This window comes from Eulemur rufifrons, chromosome 19, assembly GCF_041146395.1.
Source record: "Eulemur rufifrons isolate Redbay chromosome 19, OSU_ERuf_1, whole genome shotgun sequence".
Classification (NCBI taxonomy): domain Eukaryota; kingdom Metazoa; phylum Chordata; class Mammalia; order Primates; family Lemuridae; genus Eulemur; species Eulemur rufifrons.
Genome location: NC_091001.1, coordinates 88,058,571 through 88,076,693, shown reverse-complemented (window position 1 = coordinate 88,076,693; position 18,123 = coordinate 88,058,571). Strand labels below are relative to the sequence as shown.

The 18,123-nt window shown below is 41.3% G+C and overlaps 1 protein-coding gene across 2 annotated transcripts in view; it reads right to left on the bottom strand.

Annotated features, from left to right (window-relative positions):
* Positions 1 to 17,725, bottom strand: part of FEZ2 (fasciculation and elongation protein zeta 2) — a 42,082-nt gene extending 24,357 nt beyond the window's left edge. For both annotated transcript variants that reach the window (XM_069494332.1, XM_069494333.1), the window contains exons 1-5: positions 17,446 to 17,725; positions 12,745 to 12,853; positions 5,822 to 5,938; positions 3,386 to 3,527; positions 2,053 to 2,321 (exon numbers count right to left, since the gene is read on the bottom strand). In XM_069494332.1, coding sequence (XP_069350433.1) covers positions 2,053 to 2,321; positions 3,386 to 3,527; positions 5,822 to 5,938; positions 12,745 to 12,853; positions 17,446 to 17,699 — 891 coding nt within the window. In that variant the 5' untranslated portion in view covers positions 17,700 to 17,725. The remainder of the gene's footprint in view (positions 1 to 2,052; positions 2,322 to 3,385; positions 3,528 to 5,821; positions 5,939 to 12,744; positions 12,854 to 17,445) is intronic.
* Positions 17,726 to 18,123: the final 398 nt, after the last annotated feature.

The following is an 18,123-nucleotide window of genomic DNA, read 5'->3' as shown; positions in this document are numbered from 1 at the left end:
ACTCTTACTGTGAATTTCAAGACTAATGAAGGTTCAAGTAAGACCTAACTCTTGCCTTGCCAAATCCATTTCTCAATATAAATGCCATATAAAATTACACAATGGGTTTACTCTATCCCTTTTTACATGGGAGTTACAAAAAGAGGCCTTTAAACCCCTCTAGGGATAAATTTACTTTTCTCAGCCGAGCGTTAACACCAATAAATGGAGGATTTACATGTAATCTCTAAAAGCAAATAGGTAGAAAGTACCAACCATGCTATGACTTTTTAACTAAGCATTTTATTCAATCCCACTTTTATAATAGGGTAATTTAAAGGATGTACTTTTTTAAAATGTGAGATGCAAATCCAAAATATTGTCTATGATATTTTAAAGAAAATTTTTCAAGATTGTATATTCAAACAAATGTGGGGGGTTTTTTTCCCCAGAGTAGTCACTTGGAGTAACTAAATAAACACCTATTCAATCAATACTGCCATTTTTCAAAAATAAAAGATCTGAGAACTTTTTCAAAGTCAACGTATAAGCTATGTCCTTTCTAACTAGGTACAAATGGACATTACACTAAGAAAATGTGGATTTATTCCTAGGCCAATAATGGTATAATAAATGGGCTACATGGTAAGACTCTTTTTGTTTATATTAACTGCTCACAGGTGGCCCACCAACCTAGAACTGTATTCTTTTTCAAGGATTCCATCAGCATCTGGTTAATGACATCTATTTCTCTAGTAAGTATTCTTTAGGAAAAAGATAAATCAAGACTTAATCAAAGACATAATTTAGGCCAGGCGCAGTGGCTCAAGCCTGTAATCCTAGCACCCTGGGAGGCCGAAGCAGGTGGATCCTTTGAGCTCAGGAGTTCAAGACCAGCCTCAGCAAGAGCGAGACCCCATGTCTACTAAAAATAGAAATGAATTATATAGATTATATGGACAACTAAAAATATATAGAAAAAATTAGCCCGGCATGGTGGTGCATGCCTGTAGTCCCAGCTACTTGGGAGGCTGAGGCAGGAGGATTGCTCGAGCCCAGGTGTTTGAGGTTGCTGTGAGCTAGGCTGATGCCACAGCACTCTAACCTGGGCAACAGAGTGAGACTCTGTCTCAAAAAAAAAAAAAAAAAAAAGACAGACATAATTTATATTATTACAAGCCATAATAGCCAGTTTGTGATTTGTATTACCATGTTATCAATATCATGAATTAAAAAGACGTTCCCTTTAGAAAAATAGCTTTTTATACACTAAAAATAAAACCAACATTTCTTCACAAACAAAATCAAGGTTAGACTATACAAGAGTTCAACTGATCACAGAAAAATGAAATGGCCATAAAATTAATAATGAAATGCATCTTGTATAATTTACAGTTAATGTTTATGATGAAATTTAACCACATGATTCACACTTGAGATTTAATCACTTAAGAAAACTGAAAAGAGCAGAAAACAAAAATCCTTATATGAAGGAGTCAAACTTGTAAATATTCTAAACTTGTTTTCACCAGTCACTAATATTCTAGTCTGAAAAATACTAGGCCAAATGGCTAATGTCATATAACTGCCATTAACAGCCTCACATTCCAACCTCACTGATAAATCAGTAAGAACCTGTTTATGAATCAGTATCTGTCTTTAGGCTCAGCACAGTTCTGCTACCTCTAAAAGAACCCTCTTTTAATTTCTTATTATGCCACTCATAAGAGTTAAGCAAAACAGAAAATAAAACCACCAAACAGCAATAACCACTATTCATATTTTGAAGCAGTAAAAAAATGGTCACTTGCTAAGGCTCCTTTTCTTTAAGACACTCTCCTCTTCCTTCCACTTCCTTCCCTCCTAAACATTTCAGTATTAAGATATTCAGACAACCATTATAACCCTCACGAAGAAAACAACCCACTGAAGAAGCTGGGCACAGTGGTGTGTTCTGGAATAGAATCCCCGTGAGCTCCACCTGGGAGCACAACACTCCTGCTCGTGTACGACCAGCCACCAGCCACAGAACCCATTTCCGGTGCTCGATGCCTCCTGCGAAACATCACTTACTGTGCCAGGCATATGACTTCTCTCGTTCTTCCCATTCTGAGAGCCGCCATTTTTGAGTTTCTTTTTCTTTTTGGCTGTTTCTTTGTGTTCTTTCTGTTTGTTCTGCACTTCAATAAGAACAGAAATAAAGCTGTTTTTCACTTCCTTTTCAAACTCCAGTTCATCTCGCAGGGCCAACTGCTGCACCAGCTCCTCAGAGTACTCCTTAATGGCAGTCTCAATTTCTTCTAAGAGTTCATTTAATTCAGATACTGAGAGCCTTTTTACTCCTATGACCAAAAACAGAGTATAACAGACACTAAGACAAAAATGTTTCCAGGCAGCAAAACAGGGTGTTGTATGCCAAAGAGCAAAAATCATATTTCAAGCAATTAAATTGACTGTGATCTTCTCAGATGCCTAAAACTTCTGGAGGGCAGGTCTGAATAGAAGTAGGCGAGCAAAGTCACTTCTCAGCTGACTGAGAAGAAAAGCATAACAAAATTTTTTAATTGTGTAAATAAATCAACCCATGACTAGTACTTCAGTGGAGACTAAGAAAGCTCGTACAAGGAAAAGAACAAACACAAAAGCAGAGGGAGAATACAGAAACTACCTGCTGACAGGAAATGGCAGGCAACTTAGCAGGGCTCTGGGACACCTCTGAAGAGAGAAGGGAGTGGATTTGAGGGAATTAAACTAAATACATGTTTAGTCACATATGCCCCCATTTGTGAAGGAAGATGAAAGGGAACAATATTCCCTGGAACCCCCCATTTCAGTCTTTTGTCAGCACTTCCTCTCATGTGAGAGATAAGACATTGTTGAAGTCCCAACCGCGGTACCTCAGAATGTGGAGATAAACTCTTTGAAGAGGTAATTAGAGTTAAATGATGGCATTAGGGTGGGCCTTAATCCAGTATGACTGGTATCATAAAAGAGGAGATTAGGACACAGGCACACACAGAAGGAAGACCACGAGAAGACACTGGGACACGGTGGTCATCTGAACGCCAAACAGAGAGGCCTCAGAAGAAACCAGACCTGCCAACATCTTAGTCTCAGATCTCTGGACTTCAGACTTGTGAGAATATAAATTTCTGTTGTTTAAGCCAGCCAGTCTGCGGCACTTTGTTAAGGTAGCTCTGGCAAACTAATACAGGGTTCAAAGGTAAATATGACACAGTCCCTCAGTGATGATAAAAATACGTCCCGAATATTACTAGGAGGCTTTGCAACGGTATGTAACCCAGCCCGTGAGAATCAAAGCTTTCTGCAGATGGTTGATATATCAACTATACAGTTGATATGGGCAAAAAGTACAAAAAGCATTAGTTTAAGCAGGGTCTCTTACTCTCTTCATAACTGCTTGTGCTGGACCTCTTTAGAGTTTGAATCTCCTGGGAAAGCATTGAAAGCCGATCTGACTGTGTGGGGGTTTCATCATCTTCTGGGTCCGGTGATTCCTGCATCATTTCTTCAATTTCTTCAATAACCTTCCAAAATATACAGACCACTGTTAGTCAAACATGCAAGGGAAAAATGATCTATCTGGAACATGGCACTCACCTGAGGCAACTGGAGTAGAAATGCACTAAATTCTCCATGAACCAACAGTATGCAAGAGTGGGTTCTGAATGACCAAAATTTTGATTGTTGCAGTGAACATGGTTTATGAAAAAGAATGTACGAAATACTAAGCACAAAATTAAACAGATTGTGATTTAATATGTCTATCGTCCTTCAGTGGGCCCTATCAGATCTTGCAACGTCTGAGAAATGGTGCTACAAACACATACATAATTGACTTTGGACGTGCCAGATCCAGACCATAAAGTCATTAGAAGAAAGCAAACAACAGGAAATTTGCCATAAAAAGTGCTCAATCTAAAGCACTTTTTAAAAAGTCTGACATAAAATTTAGAAAATACAATAGCACATAAATTTTTTTTTTTTTTTTTTTTTTGAGACAGAGTCTTGCTCCATTGCCCTGGCTAGAGTGAGTGCCATGGCATCAGCCTAGCTCACAGCAACCTCAAACTCCTGGGCTCAAGCAATCCTTCTGCCTCAGCCTCCCAAGTAGCTGGAACTACAGGCATGCGCCACCATGCCCGGCTAATTTTTTCTATATATATTTTTGGTTGGCCAGATAATTTGTTTCTTTTTTTAGTAGAGACGGTGTCTCGCTCTTGCTCAGGCTGATCACGAACTCCTGACCTCGAGCGATCCACCCGCCTCAGCCTCCCAGAGTGCTAGGATTACAGGCGTGAGCCACCTCGCCTGGCCAAAAATTTATATATTATATAAAAGAAGGAATTATCTCTGTGGAAGCAAAATTTTCCTTTAACAGCAGAAAAAGAATTTCACATATTAATTCAATGAAAGATAAAGAGATATTTAAAAATTACTTTAAAATGTAGACGTTTAAGGAGGAAAAAGCTGCACAAAGCACGAAAACTTCAGAAAGGCATCTGCCTTTTAAACAATGATCTACTATCTTATGTAATGTTGTTCAAATCTTACAACAGTATTTTGCCCTGACCAGATTCCAGAAGTTGAGAACTCTGAGAAAATTTAAAGGAAAGCCATAAAAATTACTCAATAGTTAGAAAAAAAGGACCTAAGGTTTAAAAAAAAAAAAAAAAAAGAAAAGAAAACTATTAAATACAATTAAATGGAGGAGTAAAACATTATGAGTGTACTTAACATGCTTTATGAACCAACAAGCTTAACAGTTAACACTTCCACCAAGGAAAAACAAAAGCAAATCTGAAGGATGCAGGATAATGTTAAGTACAAGAAGACTTTCCGAAACAGGCATTGTAAAACCGTACAATGAGACACTCAAGGGAGCCACAGAATCTGTTACTCTAAGTCTTAAGAACAGGGATAGTTTGTGGCATTCAGGCAGATCACTGAGGGGACAATGAACTCTCAGGGTCACGTCCTTCCCTGGAGTATCATGCTCTACTTCAAAACAGTCCACCAACCTATTATTACCTTGCATTTTAATCACCACATTCTTTCCAGACCTAGAACAATCCAACCACAAATATGACCAAGGAGCATCAAAATGACAAAATTTTAATGTACCTTTCTAATGTACTCCTCCCAACCTTGCCATAATGTATCTCCTTACTGACCTTGTCTTTCCAGCCTAAAAATAGACTGTGGTAGAATGCACAGCCCGAGTATCCATGGAATATTTTATTTCAGGAAGAAGTTCTTGCATCACATTATGACAATACAACAGAGGTGGGAACGGTATTCAGAAAATGAGAAAGCCAATTCGACTGGTTTTAAATGAATACAGAGTTGACATTATTAGAGCATTCCGTAAGAATAATGCTCACTTCTTTCTGGGGTACACAATATGTACTTCTAATAAGTGCTAATGATTTTTACCCAGGGTTTTAAAGAAACTAAATAATTTCTACACAGATATTTTATAGTTTGTGCATGCATGGATAAATCTAAAGAAACTAGGAAATTCACATGATTTTTCTGATTTTAAGTAATACTCCTCCCTTAGAAACTTCCTGTGCTGACTTGCTGTACTCTTTAACAATGCTTATGTTGGAAATCTTTCCAAGTAACATAATCCCTTCTGCTTCAGATTACATATACTTTCTTTTTTTTCCTCAGTGGAAGAGCTGACTGTTAAGCCTGTATAACCAGAAAATATAGGAAAAATAAGTGAATTCTAAAACCACCATTTATTGCCACAATAAGAAATCATTTTCAGCTCTAGAGCCACCTTTCCTTATGTGAATGAATATCTCCTTTATACCTGATCCGCGGTGAAGAGGGGTTCGTCGTGAACACAGGAGACGATGATTGAATGCATATCCAGCTGTTCTCTCAGCTCCTCATCATCTGAGGTATCAAAGAGCAAACTGTCACTTACCTAAAAACAAAAACACCCACTGTTAAAAGCAGGACACATTGTTATCAAAACAAAGTCAGCATCTTTAGGTAAGAGAGGCTGCAGAGGAAAGCATCTACTGAGAGCTTTCCCTTGAAAGGCAAAAATTGTTACAATCACTCTGAACCAGGCAGTGTGCGCATATTCATCTCAAACAGAAATGAGAGGAATGTAGAATAAATATGAAATTGCTAAGATGCTGCGTACATCCCCGATTGCCTGCTCTAGATACATACTTAGCTATTTTTTCCATGGGGAAGAGTGCTATACAAGCTGATGGATGTGCAGGAAAAAATACGATATTCATTGGCAAGTTGTAGCAATGAGAAGGGAGAAAACAGGCAGGTTTAGCAACAAATGTTATTCTCGTAGTTAAGACTGGTATACGTTACAAATTCTACAGAAAGCATAAAAGTTAGCTAATTGCAAACGAATTCAAATATTCAGAGTAAAAGTGATCAACTCCCTGTAGGACAGATCTGTCCATGAGGGTCACACTTAGCTCTTGCAGTCTAACCTCTCTTCTTCCAAAAATAGAATGTCCCCAGTTTCCAAAAACATCTTAAACCCTAACTGGGCTGGAGAGTCTCCACCACCATTTTCCACCCTGCTCTGTGCCCCAGGAGGCTAACCTTTACTGACAACATCAAAGGACGCCCTTGACACTGGCTTCCAGTTGGGTGTAACACCACTGGCAGACACCAAGAGACTGGAGGGTGGGATGGTGAGGGCTGGGCATTTATTCTTCTGTCTTCCTCCCTGCCAGACTGCCACTTGTCAGCTGTGGCTCTTACCAAAAGCCACAGCTCTCATCAACAGACCTCTACCCCACAGATAATCTCTCCAGTCTAATAACCTCCTCTCCTCCTTAGCTCTTCCGGCTCAGGGCTGCTAAAGCAGTAAGTTGCTGTTGTTAGACTTGGTTTCCCTTAACCCTGCTCACATCAATATAAACAGCCCTTTTTATCATGCCTTAGAGTTTAATCCTAGTAGAGATAGTAAAAGCCTCACCTGGAAAAAAAATTCAGCATATTAAAGTGAACAAGTGAACATCTATCTATCTATCTATCTATCTGTCATAACATGACTATTCAGGTGATGAACAGAAATGAAATTAGAACCCTATTCCTCAGGAAGGATTAGCACACATGGAGTTCCCAAAGAACAAATGGGCAACAAGGACCATGTAAAAAGCCACCATGTCATCCTATTACATAGTGTATGTTAATACAATTTTACCTGGGAAAATTATTTACCAGTGCAAAGGATATATATATAAAATTGAAGGATATATATAAAATTGAAGATACAATGGAGTAGATGTAGGTCCCTACTGCTTCTCTAGTTCCTCATACAGGAGCATCCGAAGTTTAAGGGTGAACACAGCCCCCAAAGCAAGAAACTTGCAGGTGAGAAGGACTAAGGAAAGAACCCCCGGCATCCTAACTTTCAAACATCAGGCTGGGAGAAGGATACGCTCACGCTTCAGGGTCCACCTAGCACCATATAATGCAACCCATGCTGTACCACACTGATGACGTCCCTTCTCATTCTATTTCTCACTGCACCATCAGTCTAGGAAAGGACTAGCCATGGCCTTCGACACATCATCATGAGATTTCAGAACACTGTGTGTAAAACAAGAATCCAAAAGCTTCCAGAAAGAAAAAAAATCATCACATGAAAAGGATCAGGAATCTGAATGTCATTTGAATTCTCAATAGTAATAATAGATGCTAGAAAACAATCAGTGTAATTTGTGTTTCAATAAATTCCACCCTAGAATCTTGTATCCAGCTAAACTAACAATTAGACAGGAGCTTAGAATAAAGACATTTTCAGACATACAACTTCTCAAAAAACTTACCTCTCATAAACCCTTTCTCCAAAAGCTACCAGGAGGAAAATGAAAAGGGAAAAAGGCATATAGGGTCTAATACAACAAAGAGATGAAGAGGATTCCTGTAATGACAGCGAAGTGAAAATCCCAGTGAAAATGATGGGTGTGAAGATAAACTAGAGAATAACGAGTTCAGATTAGAATTGTTACCGTAGAACATTAAGAAAAGCAGGGGAGCGCAAAAAAAGTGACAGAGAGAACAGAGACTGATAAATTACCTAGTGTATTCCATTTACCAAAATGAGTTCTATGGCTCTATTGAGGCTGAATTGTGAGCTAATTATAAACTAAATAAGCCACAAAAGGCAATTATTACCACCCTAAGAAAAAAAACCCAGTAAAAGAGGAAATTTAATCATGATACACCAAAATGAGTCAACTGTGAACACCTAAACAGTAAATATAAATGACGAAGATTAACTTAACCACAGATTTTGATATGATTACATTGGGAAGATGAGAGAAAGGAAAGTTTTTGTGAGGGTTATGGGGTTGCAGGTTGGAGCAGGAATATAAGAGACCTAAACCTTCATCCTCCGGGTAGAAAGTAAATGGGTAAAGTCTAAAATTGAAGAAATAAAATCACATAAAAACGGTATGAGTATGTTATCTGCTAGAAGAAACAGCTGACGTAGTTCTTGAAAGTGGTTGCCTCTGGCAAGTAGACATCAAAGATGGGGTAAGTGGGGCAAGGGCTGCCTGTTCATTTAAGTCCATTGGTCTAATTTATTTTTTAAACTATGACAGTTATTCCTTTACCTTTAATAATTTAATTTCAGTAAGGAAGGAGAAACGTCAAGACACTAAGTTCTTGACGTGAGGGGATGTTTGATTTTAAGACCGTGGAAGGAAAGATGAAAAAGTGCCACAACATGATCATGATGTGTTGACGACACAGTGTAGATCTGACAATTATCTTCACTGACCTGACACTCCAAACACAAGCCCCAGCCCCAATCACTCTTCTAAGTTGTAGTTTGAGGGCCATAGTTTTATTTTTCCCCTCTGACTTATAAATAAAAATTTTAATTTTAAAATTACTCCTAAGGAAGACATGCTATTATCTTCTTCCTTTTTTTTTTTTTTTTTTTGGTCAAGGTCTCACTCTGTTGCCCAGGCTGGAGTGCACTGGTGCCATCATTGCTCATTGCAGTCTCGAACTCCAGAGCTCAGGTAATCCTCCTGCCTCAGCCTCCTGAGTAGCTGGACTACAGGTGGGTGCTACCACACCCAGCCAGTTTTTTTTTTATTTTTTTAGAGACAAGGTCTCGCTATGTTTGCCCAGACTGGTCTCGAACTCCAGGCCTCAAGTGATCCTCCCACCTCAGTCTCCCAAGGTGCTGGAATTATAGGTATGAGCCACCACATGTGGCCCTATTTCTCCTCTTTAAGGTATAAACATGCATTTTAAAAGTCCCTGTCCTTACAAAAATGCACATGAAAGGAAGAAGGCAAAGAAGATGTTCCTAAGCCAAAATGAATTGGAAGCATTCTATCACATAAGGATATTCAAGAATGGCACCAGATTTAGAACAGGTTTACAGCCACTGCCAAAACACATGAGTAATACCAGTAAACTATTAGAATAAATTTCCATGACAACAGAAATAATGATCCCAGATCATCTTTCCAGAGAGGCAGCCAAGTCCATTCCCCACAGAGATGGCATATGCTAAGGGCTGGAATCCCTCTCAGGCTTTGAAAACTAACCTTGGCTGTCACGGGCAGCATTATTCACTCTCCCATTCGGCATAAATGTGCCTTCTTTTTGCCAAGCATTCCCATCGCTCCTGCCTATGCCAGAGTTAGATACAGAGCTGGTGGTACTGTTTCCCTGTATAAAATTAAAGATACATCAAATGGAAAAAATGCACCCAGGTAAGAATTTGGAATCGACCACTTTAGTTGTCTTAGTCTAGAAAAGACTCATCAAACTTAGAAGTGTGCCATCTTAACCTTCAATGAAAAAATAAATAAATAAAATACTGAAATCGAGCAAACTAGTTTACCTGAATGATTTTCTCATCTTAATGCAAAAAATAAAAAATCTCTTTGTCAAGAAAAAAATTCCATATACACTCTGTTTTATAACTAGATTAATCTAAAGAATGTTTTCAAAAGGTAGATTTTGCATAGCTCAGTCACGGGAAGACTAGAGCACCCAGGTGGCAATGGCAAATACAGTAACTTTCCCAGGTTAAAAAAAAAAAAAAAAATTATATACCATGTAACAGAATGACATGATTGCTTCTTCCATAGTCTTTGTCACCCACTGCTCTTCAGAACTCAATGTGTGCTAATCCTTCCTGAGGAACAGAGTTCTAATTTCAATGCTATTCATTTCATCACCAGAATAGTTACATCACAACAGACAGATTACAGATGGATGATCACTTGTCCACTTGAATTTGCTGAGTTTCTCCAGGTAAGGCTTTTAGTATCACTACTAGTACTAAACTCTAAGTTATTACTAATCACCACCTTGGCTATTCCATTACTTTGGCACTGAAAACATTCAAAAGGCAGCAAAAGGGAATTAATTCCCAAGATGCAATCTACGAACAATACAAGAAATACAGTTGTCCCTCGGTATCCATGGGGGATTGGCTCCAGGACACGCCCCCCCATACCAAAATCCACAGATGCTCAAGTCTTTTACATAAAATGGGGTAGTATTTCCATATAACCTGCACACACCCTCCCGTACACTTTAAATCATATATAAATTACTTATAATACCTAATATAATGTAAATACTATGTAAATAGTTATATAATATTGTTTATTTGTATTATTTCTATTGTTGTATTATTACCAACTGTACATTTTTTTTTTTTTTTGAGACAGAGTCTCGCTCTGTTGCCCGGGCTAGAGTGAGTGCCGTGGCATCAGCCTAGCTCACAGCAACCTCAAACTCCTGGGCTCAATCGATCCTCCTGCCTCAGCCTCCCGAGTAGCTGGGACTACAGGCATGCACCACCGTGCCCGGCTAATTTTTTCTATATATTTTTAGTTGTCCAGCTAATTTGTTTCTATTTTTAGTAGAGACGGTGTCGCGCTCTTGCTCAGGCTGGTCTCAAACTCCTGACTTTGAGCAATCCTCCCGCCTCGGCCTCCCAGAGTGCTAGGATTACAGGCATGAGCCACCGCGCCCAGCCATCAACTGTACATTTTATTTAATGAAATTGGATTACAGTGCCCCATTCCTGCTGCTAATGTAATTCTCTTGGAAACTATGAAAGAAACTCTACTATGCTATTTTCTAATATGTCAAAAAACTACTCATGGCTTCTATGGATTCAGCACTATTTTAAATAATATAGAAAATAGGGAAAAAAAAAAAAAAACCCTTTCCATCATGATCTCTGACCTTACAGTCTCACTGATGAGGTTATATTCACTCCTTCCCTCAACACACAAGTATCTTGGTACTCACTATGTGCCAGGGAGTGGTAGTCACTAAAAAGACAAATACAAAGACATTTGTCCACTGGGAAGTCACAATCTAATGACAGACCCAGAAACACAAGATTAACAGGAGAGTGCAGTAGTGATTTCACAGAGACGTGGCCAAAGTGCTGCAGGGATGAGCACCCAAGAGACACAGGGATTAAATTCTGTGGGACAGATAACAAGTCCTTTAACAGTTCAAATCCTCACAAGTGTCACCAATTCCCACAGAGAGGAGCATGTTTTCCTTCCATGCAGGGATTTAGGCCATGGCTAAATGACCATCTGTCAAAGATGCTGGAGGTGTGGATTCCCCCCAAGTGAGAGGCTGGATTAAGTGTCCTCTAAAGCCCCTTCCAACTCCAAAATTATATAATTCCATGAGATCAGCAAAGGCTAAAACAGTAATAGGAAGCTTCAGAAAGGAAGGGAAACTTGAACTAAGTCCAAAATGATAGCTAGGACCTAAATAAAAAGAAGACAGAACAGATGATACTTTTATTCCTTTTCACTAAATGTATGTCAGGTCAGTCTGCAAGGCTTAATGGGGTTAATAATTGCAACAAATAGTAAGATTTCCATACCTACTGAATACTGGGAAATACAGTCAGAACTCTACATTGCACTAAAAAACATTAGCAGCAGGCTTTTCTGAATCACATATTTAAGAAAATCATTTTCATGAAACATTAACAATACCATTTAAAATACTGACAGCCCTACTGCATTAGACTCCCAATAATCACACAATTATACTTGTAATGAAATATAGAGCATGCCAGAAGACCTGGCATGAGTTTACACTGTTATTTGGTAAGGAACTTAAACAGTCTGGCCCTGAAACTTACATAATTTGGCTAGATTTCTCATCAACTTTAAACAAACTTAACACTATGATTTTCTACTTCAAGTAAGTCTCTGCCTTTTTCTGGCCCCCTAGCTGTCCTAACACTGGTGCTCACACGTCTCACTCAAGGCATCTTCACTTTACAAAACCAAGATGTACACAGGAGCCCCACGCATGACAAGTTAGCCATGAAGCATTAGAAAGCCAAGAACTATCTTTTAAAGACTCCCCAACATTCACTGGAGTACCGTAATCCCTTGACAGTATGTCATGTCCAGTAGCTCACTAAATTCATTAAGACATTAACTCCATGTTGACATTCCAATATCCTCACAATGTTAAATGAAGGGCTAGCATCTTTACTGAGTGTTCCCAGCACATCGAAATTGTGATGGAAATTCAGCTAACCATACAAAAGTCAGTGTGTGCTGGGGAAGAACTAAAGGCAGGTGCTAGCAAGGCGAGAGCAGTGGAGCCAAGATGGCACGAGAGAGAGCCTTGGGAATAAGAGGCAAGTCAACGAATCTGTTAAACAGAAATGCTATTGCTTTAGTGCCATTATCAGCATCATCAGTTCAATTCCTAACTTACCCCTTTTTCTGAGAGGTTCAGAGTAAGCAAATGCAAGGTCCTAGTATGCGATGACTTCCAGTCGACAGGCATCACGTTTCCGTAATTATCTGTCAGGGCATTCCAAATCCTTAAAAAGGAGAATACTACAATCAATGAAAGTTCACATGCTCTATGTTCTTTTTAAAATAAATAGTCAGTGATAAAAGATCACCAAATATCAAAGCAAAAAAACATCAACATAGTAGAGTCTCCTAAATGAGAAGAAAAAAGTATATAATTGGGCTGACAAGAAGTCCTGAGGGGAAATGAAGTGATATGGAAAACTGCCAAAATCAGTAGCTAACACTTCACTGTACTATGTCCTGGGCATTATTCTAAGCAGTTTACATACATTAACTCATTTAGTGCTCAAAGACAACATTACAAGTAGGAACCATTATATCCCCATTTTACAGATAAGGAGACTAGAGCACAGCAAGGTGAAGCAATGTGTCCGGGGCCACACAGGTAGTAAATACACTTTGCACTGCACTTCCTCTTCTTCTGTAACTTCCACACACAAAGACTATTTCAAAAGTGAATAATCTCTCTCTAAGCAAAGGGGTTCTTTTTTTTTTTTTTTTTGAGACAGAGTCTCACTCTGTTGCCCAGGCTAGAGTGAGTGCCATGGCGTCAGCCTAGCTCACAGCAACCTCAAACTCCTGAGCTCAAGCGATCCTCCTGTCTCAGCCTCCCGAGTAGCTGGGACTACAGGCATGCGCCACCATGCCCGGCTAATTTTTTCTATATATATTTTTAGCTGTCCATATAATTTCTTTCTATTTTTAGTAGAGGTGGGGTCTCGCTCTTGCTCAGGCTGGTCTCGAACTCCTGACCTCAAACGATCCGCCCACCTCGGCCTCCCAGAGTGCTAGGATTACAGGCGTGAGCCACCGCGCCTGGCCTAAGCAAAGGGTTTTTAATCCTTTCTGGAGATTCAGTCTCAATGTGCCATCAGGATTTAGTAGCTAATTTGTAAGGTAAGAGGCTAAAGATTAAGACAGGTGAAATGAAAGGGCAGAGAGAGGGAGTTCGATAAACCGCACGCAGGTTACATGCAGGGCAGTTACCCTACCTTATTGTCACACAGCACTACGGGGAGGCAGGAGGGTAAAATGGAACAGCACTCAACTAAGACTGAGGGAACAAACGCTTGTCTCTGTTCTTCCTCAAGCAATAGTCTTTGGCCAAGTCCCTTAACCTCTCCAGGTACCAGCTGGCCTTCTATAAAGTGAGAGACTTGGACAAGAAGCAGACATTCTTTCCAGCTCCACTGCTTGAAGCATTATTTCAAATGAGTTGTACTAAGGAAAGTCTCAAACCACACCAGATAAGAACAGCAAACTCCAACTTCATGACCAAAATTCAGGTCTCAGTACCAAAGTAGTAACAAGCATAATAAAACATGACATTTTATGAAATAAATACAAATGAGATGAAATTTAATTGGGGTAAATAAAAAACACGACACATATGAGCTACTTACTTACTAGGGGTATACACAACCATGTTGTAAAGAAAAAAAAAAAATCCTAAAATTTATAACAAGTATTTAATCATGAATAAGCCATTCAGTGATTGGGTAGGCTTTCTTCCCAACTGTGTAAGCCACTAGGATACAAAAACAATCGCAGTAGGGGCATAAACATAAGAATGAAAGTTTATTAAAAATAGAGAAGCAACATACTTGATTTAATAAATAGAGACTTGGTGCAAAAGGGAAGCAACAGGACTGCAACTGCCAAAAGCAAAACATCCCAAATGATGTTTGGCTTTAAAATGTACATTAGCTTCAACGAAAATGTGAATCCCAAAAGCTGTAGAAGACTGGGTTGTTTACCCAGCAACTGTCCCATATGCATGGTTCATTCTGATGGAATCCTACCTCCTCTCATGCCAACGAGGCGGAATTGGAGGCAATGCCTATGGACTGCTAAACTTGCTGGGCTTCTGGCCCATACTTTCCTGGGTAAAAAATTTTCAAATACTGAATAACTGACTAGATCCCTAACCTTGGTCAGGGACTTGAGTAGGATATTCTAGTAGGTGAAGACAGTCCAGAGTTTGGGGACTTTGTTTTGTCCATGTGTTTGTTCCTTCTTAAATGAGGCTGAAAGAAAAGGACAAGTGGAGTGGACTACTTCACCTAGAAGAAGTAACTACAGGTGAGTTTGATCTTTCAAGAAAACGAAGGTTAATTAACAGTCCTCTATCTCACTGAGGTCCGAACAATTGTAGTTGGAAGGACATAGGGCCAACTTCAATGAAAGATTTCTAGAATTCTCCAGTGAAGGCATATGAACTGCCTTCATCTTTATCATAAAGTACTACAAGTCATAAACAACGAGCAGGACAGCTCTTTTGTAAGGAGGTCAAAGTCCTGCTACCATTGAATCCTGTGTAATATCATTCTAACATAAAACCTCAGCAGATAAATGCAATCCATATTTAACCAAAACTAAAACTGAATGTGAGAATCAGAGAAGTTAAATAAAGTGCCCTAAGGCAAGGTAATATCTGAATGAAAAAATTCCCAACTGTCTTTAGTGAAAGGAGCTAGAATGGACCCTATCAAGTAATAGAGAGGGGACAGTGACAGTGATCACCAGCCCCCAGCTCCTGAAAAGAGATTTCTTATGCATTCCTAAATCAAGAGATATGCATTACCACCAACATATAATCCACTAAAAACCATTATCAAGAGTAACATTTGTTTAAGCAAAGACTAAAATAAACTACTTTCCAGACAGTCCAGGTGAAGCATAAACAGGGACCCATAACTATCTATGTACAATCTACTAATGTGTTTCAAGTTACCTCTTTTTTTTTTTTTTAAGAGACGAGATTTCGTTCTGCATGATCATACCTCACTGCAGCCCAAACTTCTGGGCTCAAGGGATCCTCAGCCTTACAAGCAGCTGGGACTACAGGTGTGGCTTGCCCAGCTAATTTTGTTTCATTACAGATGGGGTCTCACTGTGTTGCCCAGGCTGGTCTCAAACTACTGATCTCAATCGATCCTCCTGCCTCAGCTTCCCACGTAACTAGGACTACAGACATGTGCCACCATACCCAGAAGTAAGTTACTCTTGATACATACAAATACATAATACAGTAATTTTTAAATCTAGAATGTGTCCTGAGTTTTCGTGATTCAGAGTACATAAATCTAAATATACCTAAGCTTACCTTCTCTTTGGGAACAGACTTTCAAAAATGTCTTCTTTTGCTACTGACTGCATGCATATGTGTATATAAAATCCAGTTATAAACTTTTCCCTTCTCTATACCTGGGCAGAATACTCTACAGAGGAACCACTAAAAAGAGATGGCCTCCAAACACAGTCCAGCCTGCCCCTCACCTCTGCCATGTTTACAGACCCCCATTCCCAACCTCCTCTTTTCAAGCTTCCCACCTTATTCTGGATAGATCTGATTCACAGAGGAAAGGAGACCACCAGGCTGGAGCCCTTTTCTATGTCCATGGCTCCTTCTCTATCTCTCAAAATTCTTCCCTGACCTAGTCTCTGCAGCCCATTAACGCCCTGAGAACCCACCCATTCCTTCCCAAGTCCTCAGTGTGTACTCCACTCTTTTTACCTTCGGCCTCTCCAAGGGCTCCTCTCCCCTTGCACGCACAACGTGCTTGAGTCCCCTCACTCCCACCATTCCTTTTACCATATTTTGGGATTAAAGCCGCGGTACGTAAATACAACTCTTACTTTACTAAATTATAATTGGGGCTCAGGGTGGTTAAAAAAGTGCCCTCCCCTCCTCCAGTTCTAGTAAATCCCTGTGAATTTTCAATCATTGCACTTAGGTGATGCTGTAATTATCACTTGTTTATGCACTGGCCTCTCCACCAGGCTATAAAATCCTTGACATGAATGACCAGAGCCTTTCGTTTTTGCCTGTGTGATGGCTTGCACTCCACCTGGCCTCTCGGGCCCCACAGATGCCTGTGCCGTAAATGCTGCCTTGCACGTTGGTGCCCTCGCACATGCTATACCCGCGACCTAGACTGCTAGACCTTTCTTCACCTGCCAGGCAAACTCCCACTCATCCATCAGGATCCAGTTTGCACATTTTTCTCTATGAAGTCTTTTCTGACTCTCCCCCAGGTACACCCTATTAGATCTCCCATATTTGGCACATATATCCATCAGAGCGCTTATTACACCCATATAAATATGTTGTTTACAAATCTATCTCCCATCCTACGTTGTGCCCTCCTTGACAGGGGCAATGTCCAGGCATTTTGGTAATCCCACTGCGAAGCAGCACCTGACATTTAGCAGGCGCTTGACAATTATGCCAGCTGAATGAATGAAAGGCCACACACGTGCGCCAGGAGGTACCGTCTCTAACTACGTGCTCCGCACGGGAGATTCCCCTCTAAACCCAGCGAAGGTTTGGTTTCGAGACAGGAGGGGCAGCGGCAAGGTTTCAGGGAGCGCGGCGGGCGGGGGAGCCCGGGATTTAACCCGCGGAGCATGCGGAGGTCGACAGCCCGGAGGCGGCGACGGGAGCAGAAGGGCGGGACTCCGGCGTCCATGGAGGCGGAAGGAGGACGCAGGAGGAGCCTGCGGCCGGAGTCCAGCCAAGGCTGCCGACAAGAGCAGGCGGGCAGGGCGAGGGGCAGAGGAGGCGCCCGCCCGCCCCGGCGGGGCCCGCACTCACTCGTCCCCCTGCAGGAGGCTGCGCTCGGTGATGGGCCGCACGGCCGCCCGCGGGGGCTCGGCGCCCGGACCCGGGGGGCGGAAACATAGGCTCAGCTTCTCCTCCAAGCTGCAGGCCAGCGCCGGGAAGCCGTCGCCGCCCCCGCCCGCCCCGGCCCCGGCCTCGGGGCTGGCGTTACAGTTTTCCTGGTCCTGGAGGCTCCGGGCCGGCTCCTGGAACTCATAGAAATCCTGCCAGTCCCCGTCCGCCGCCATCGCCGCCCGGTGCAGCCGCGCGCCCCGCCCGGGCCGGCCCAGCCCGGCCCTGCCCCCGCCGGGCCCCGCCCCGGAGCCCCGCCCTGGCTCCGCCCCCTCCGGAGCCCCGCCCCGCCCCGCCCGCTGGCCCGCAGAGGCCCGCTCCAGCCCAGGGTCTTCCCCTTTCCTAAGTCTGCCTGGAGTTGACCACGGGTGCCCATAGGGAGGAAGACCTTAACTGCGTAGAGTCACTTCTTGTGCTTACTATCATTTAGGAATAACTTCCCTCTTAGCTTCCCTTACTATTAATAGAAACCTGGCCTAAATGTGGCTAAAATACAGAACTTCTTTAAACTTGCCATGCATCATGTAGCATCAGATTGTGCTCAAAGTATTTTCCCGAGGTAACCTGTTCTTTTTGTAACTTTACAATTGCAGTGACAGC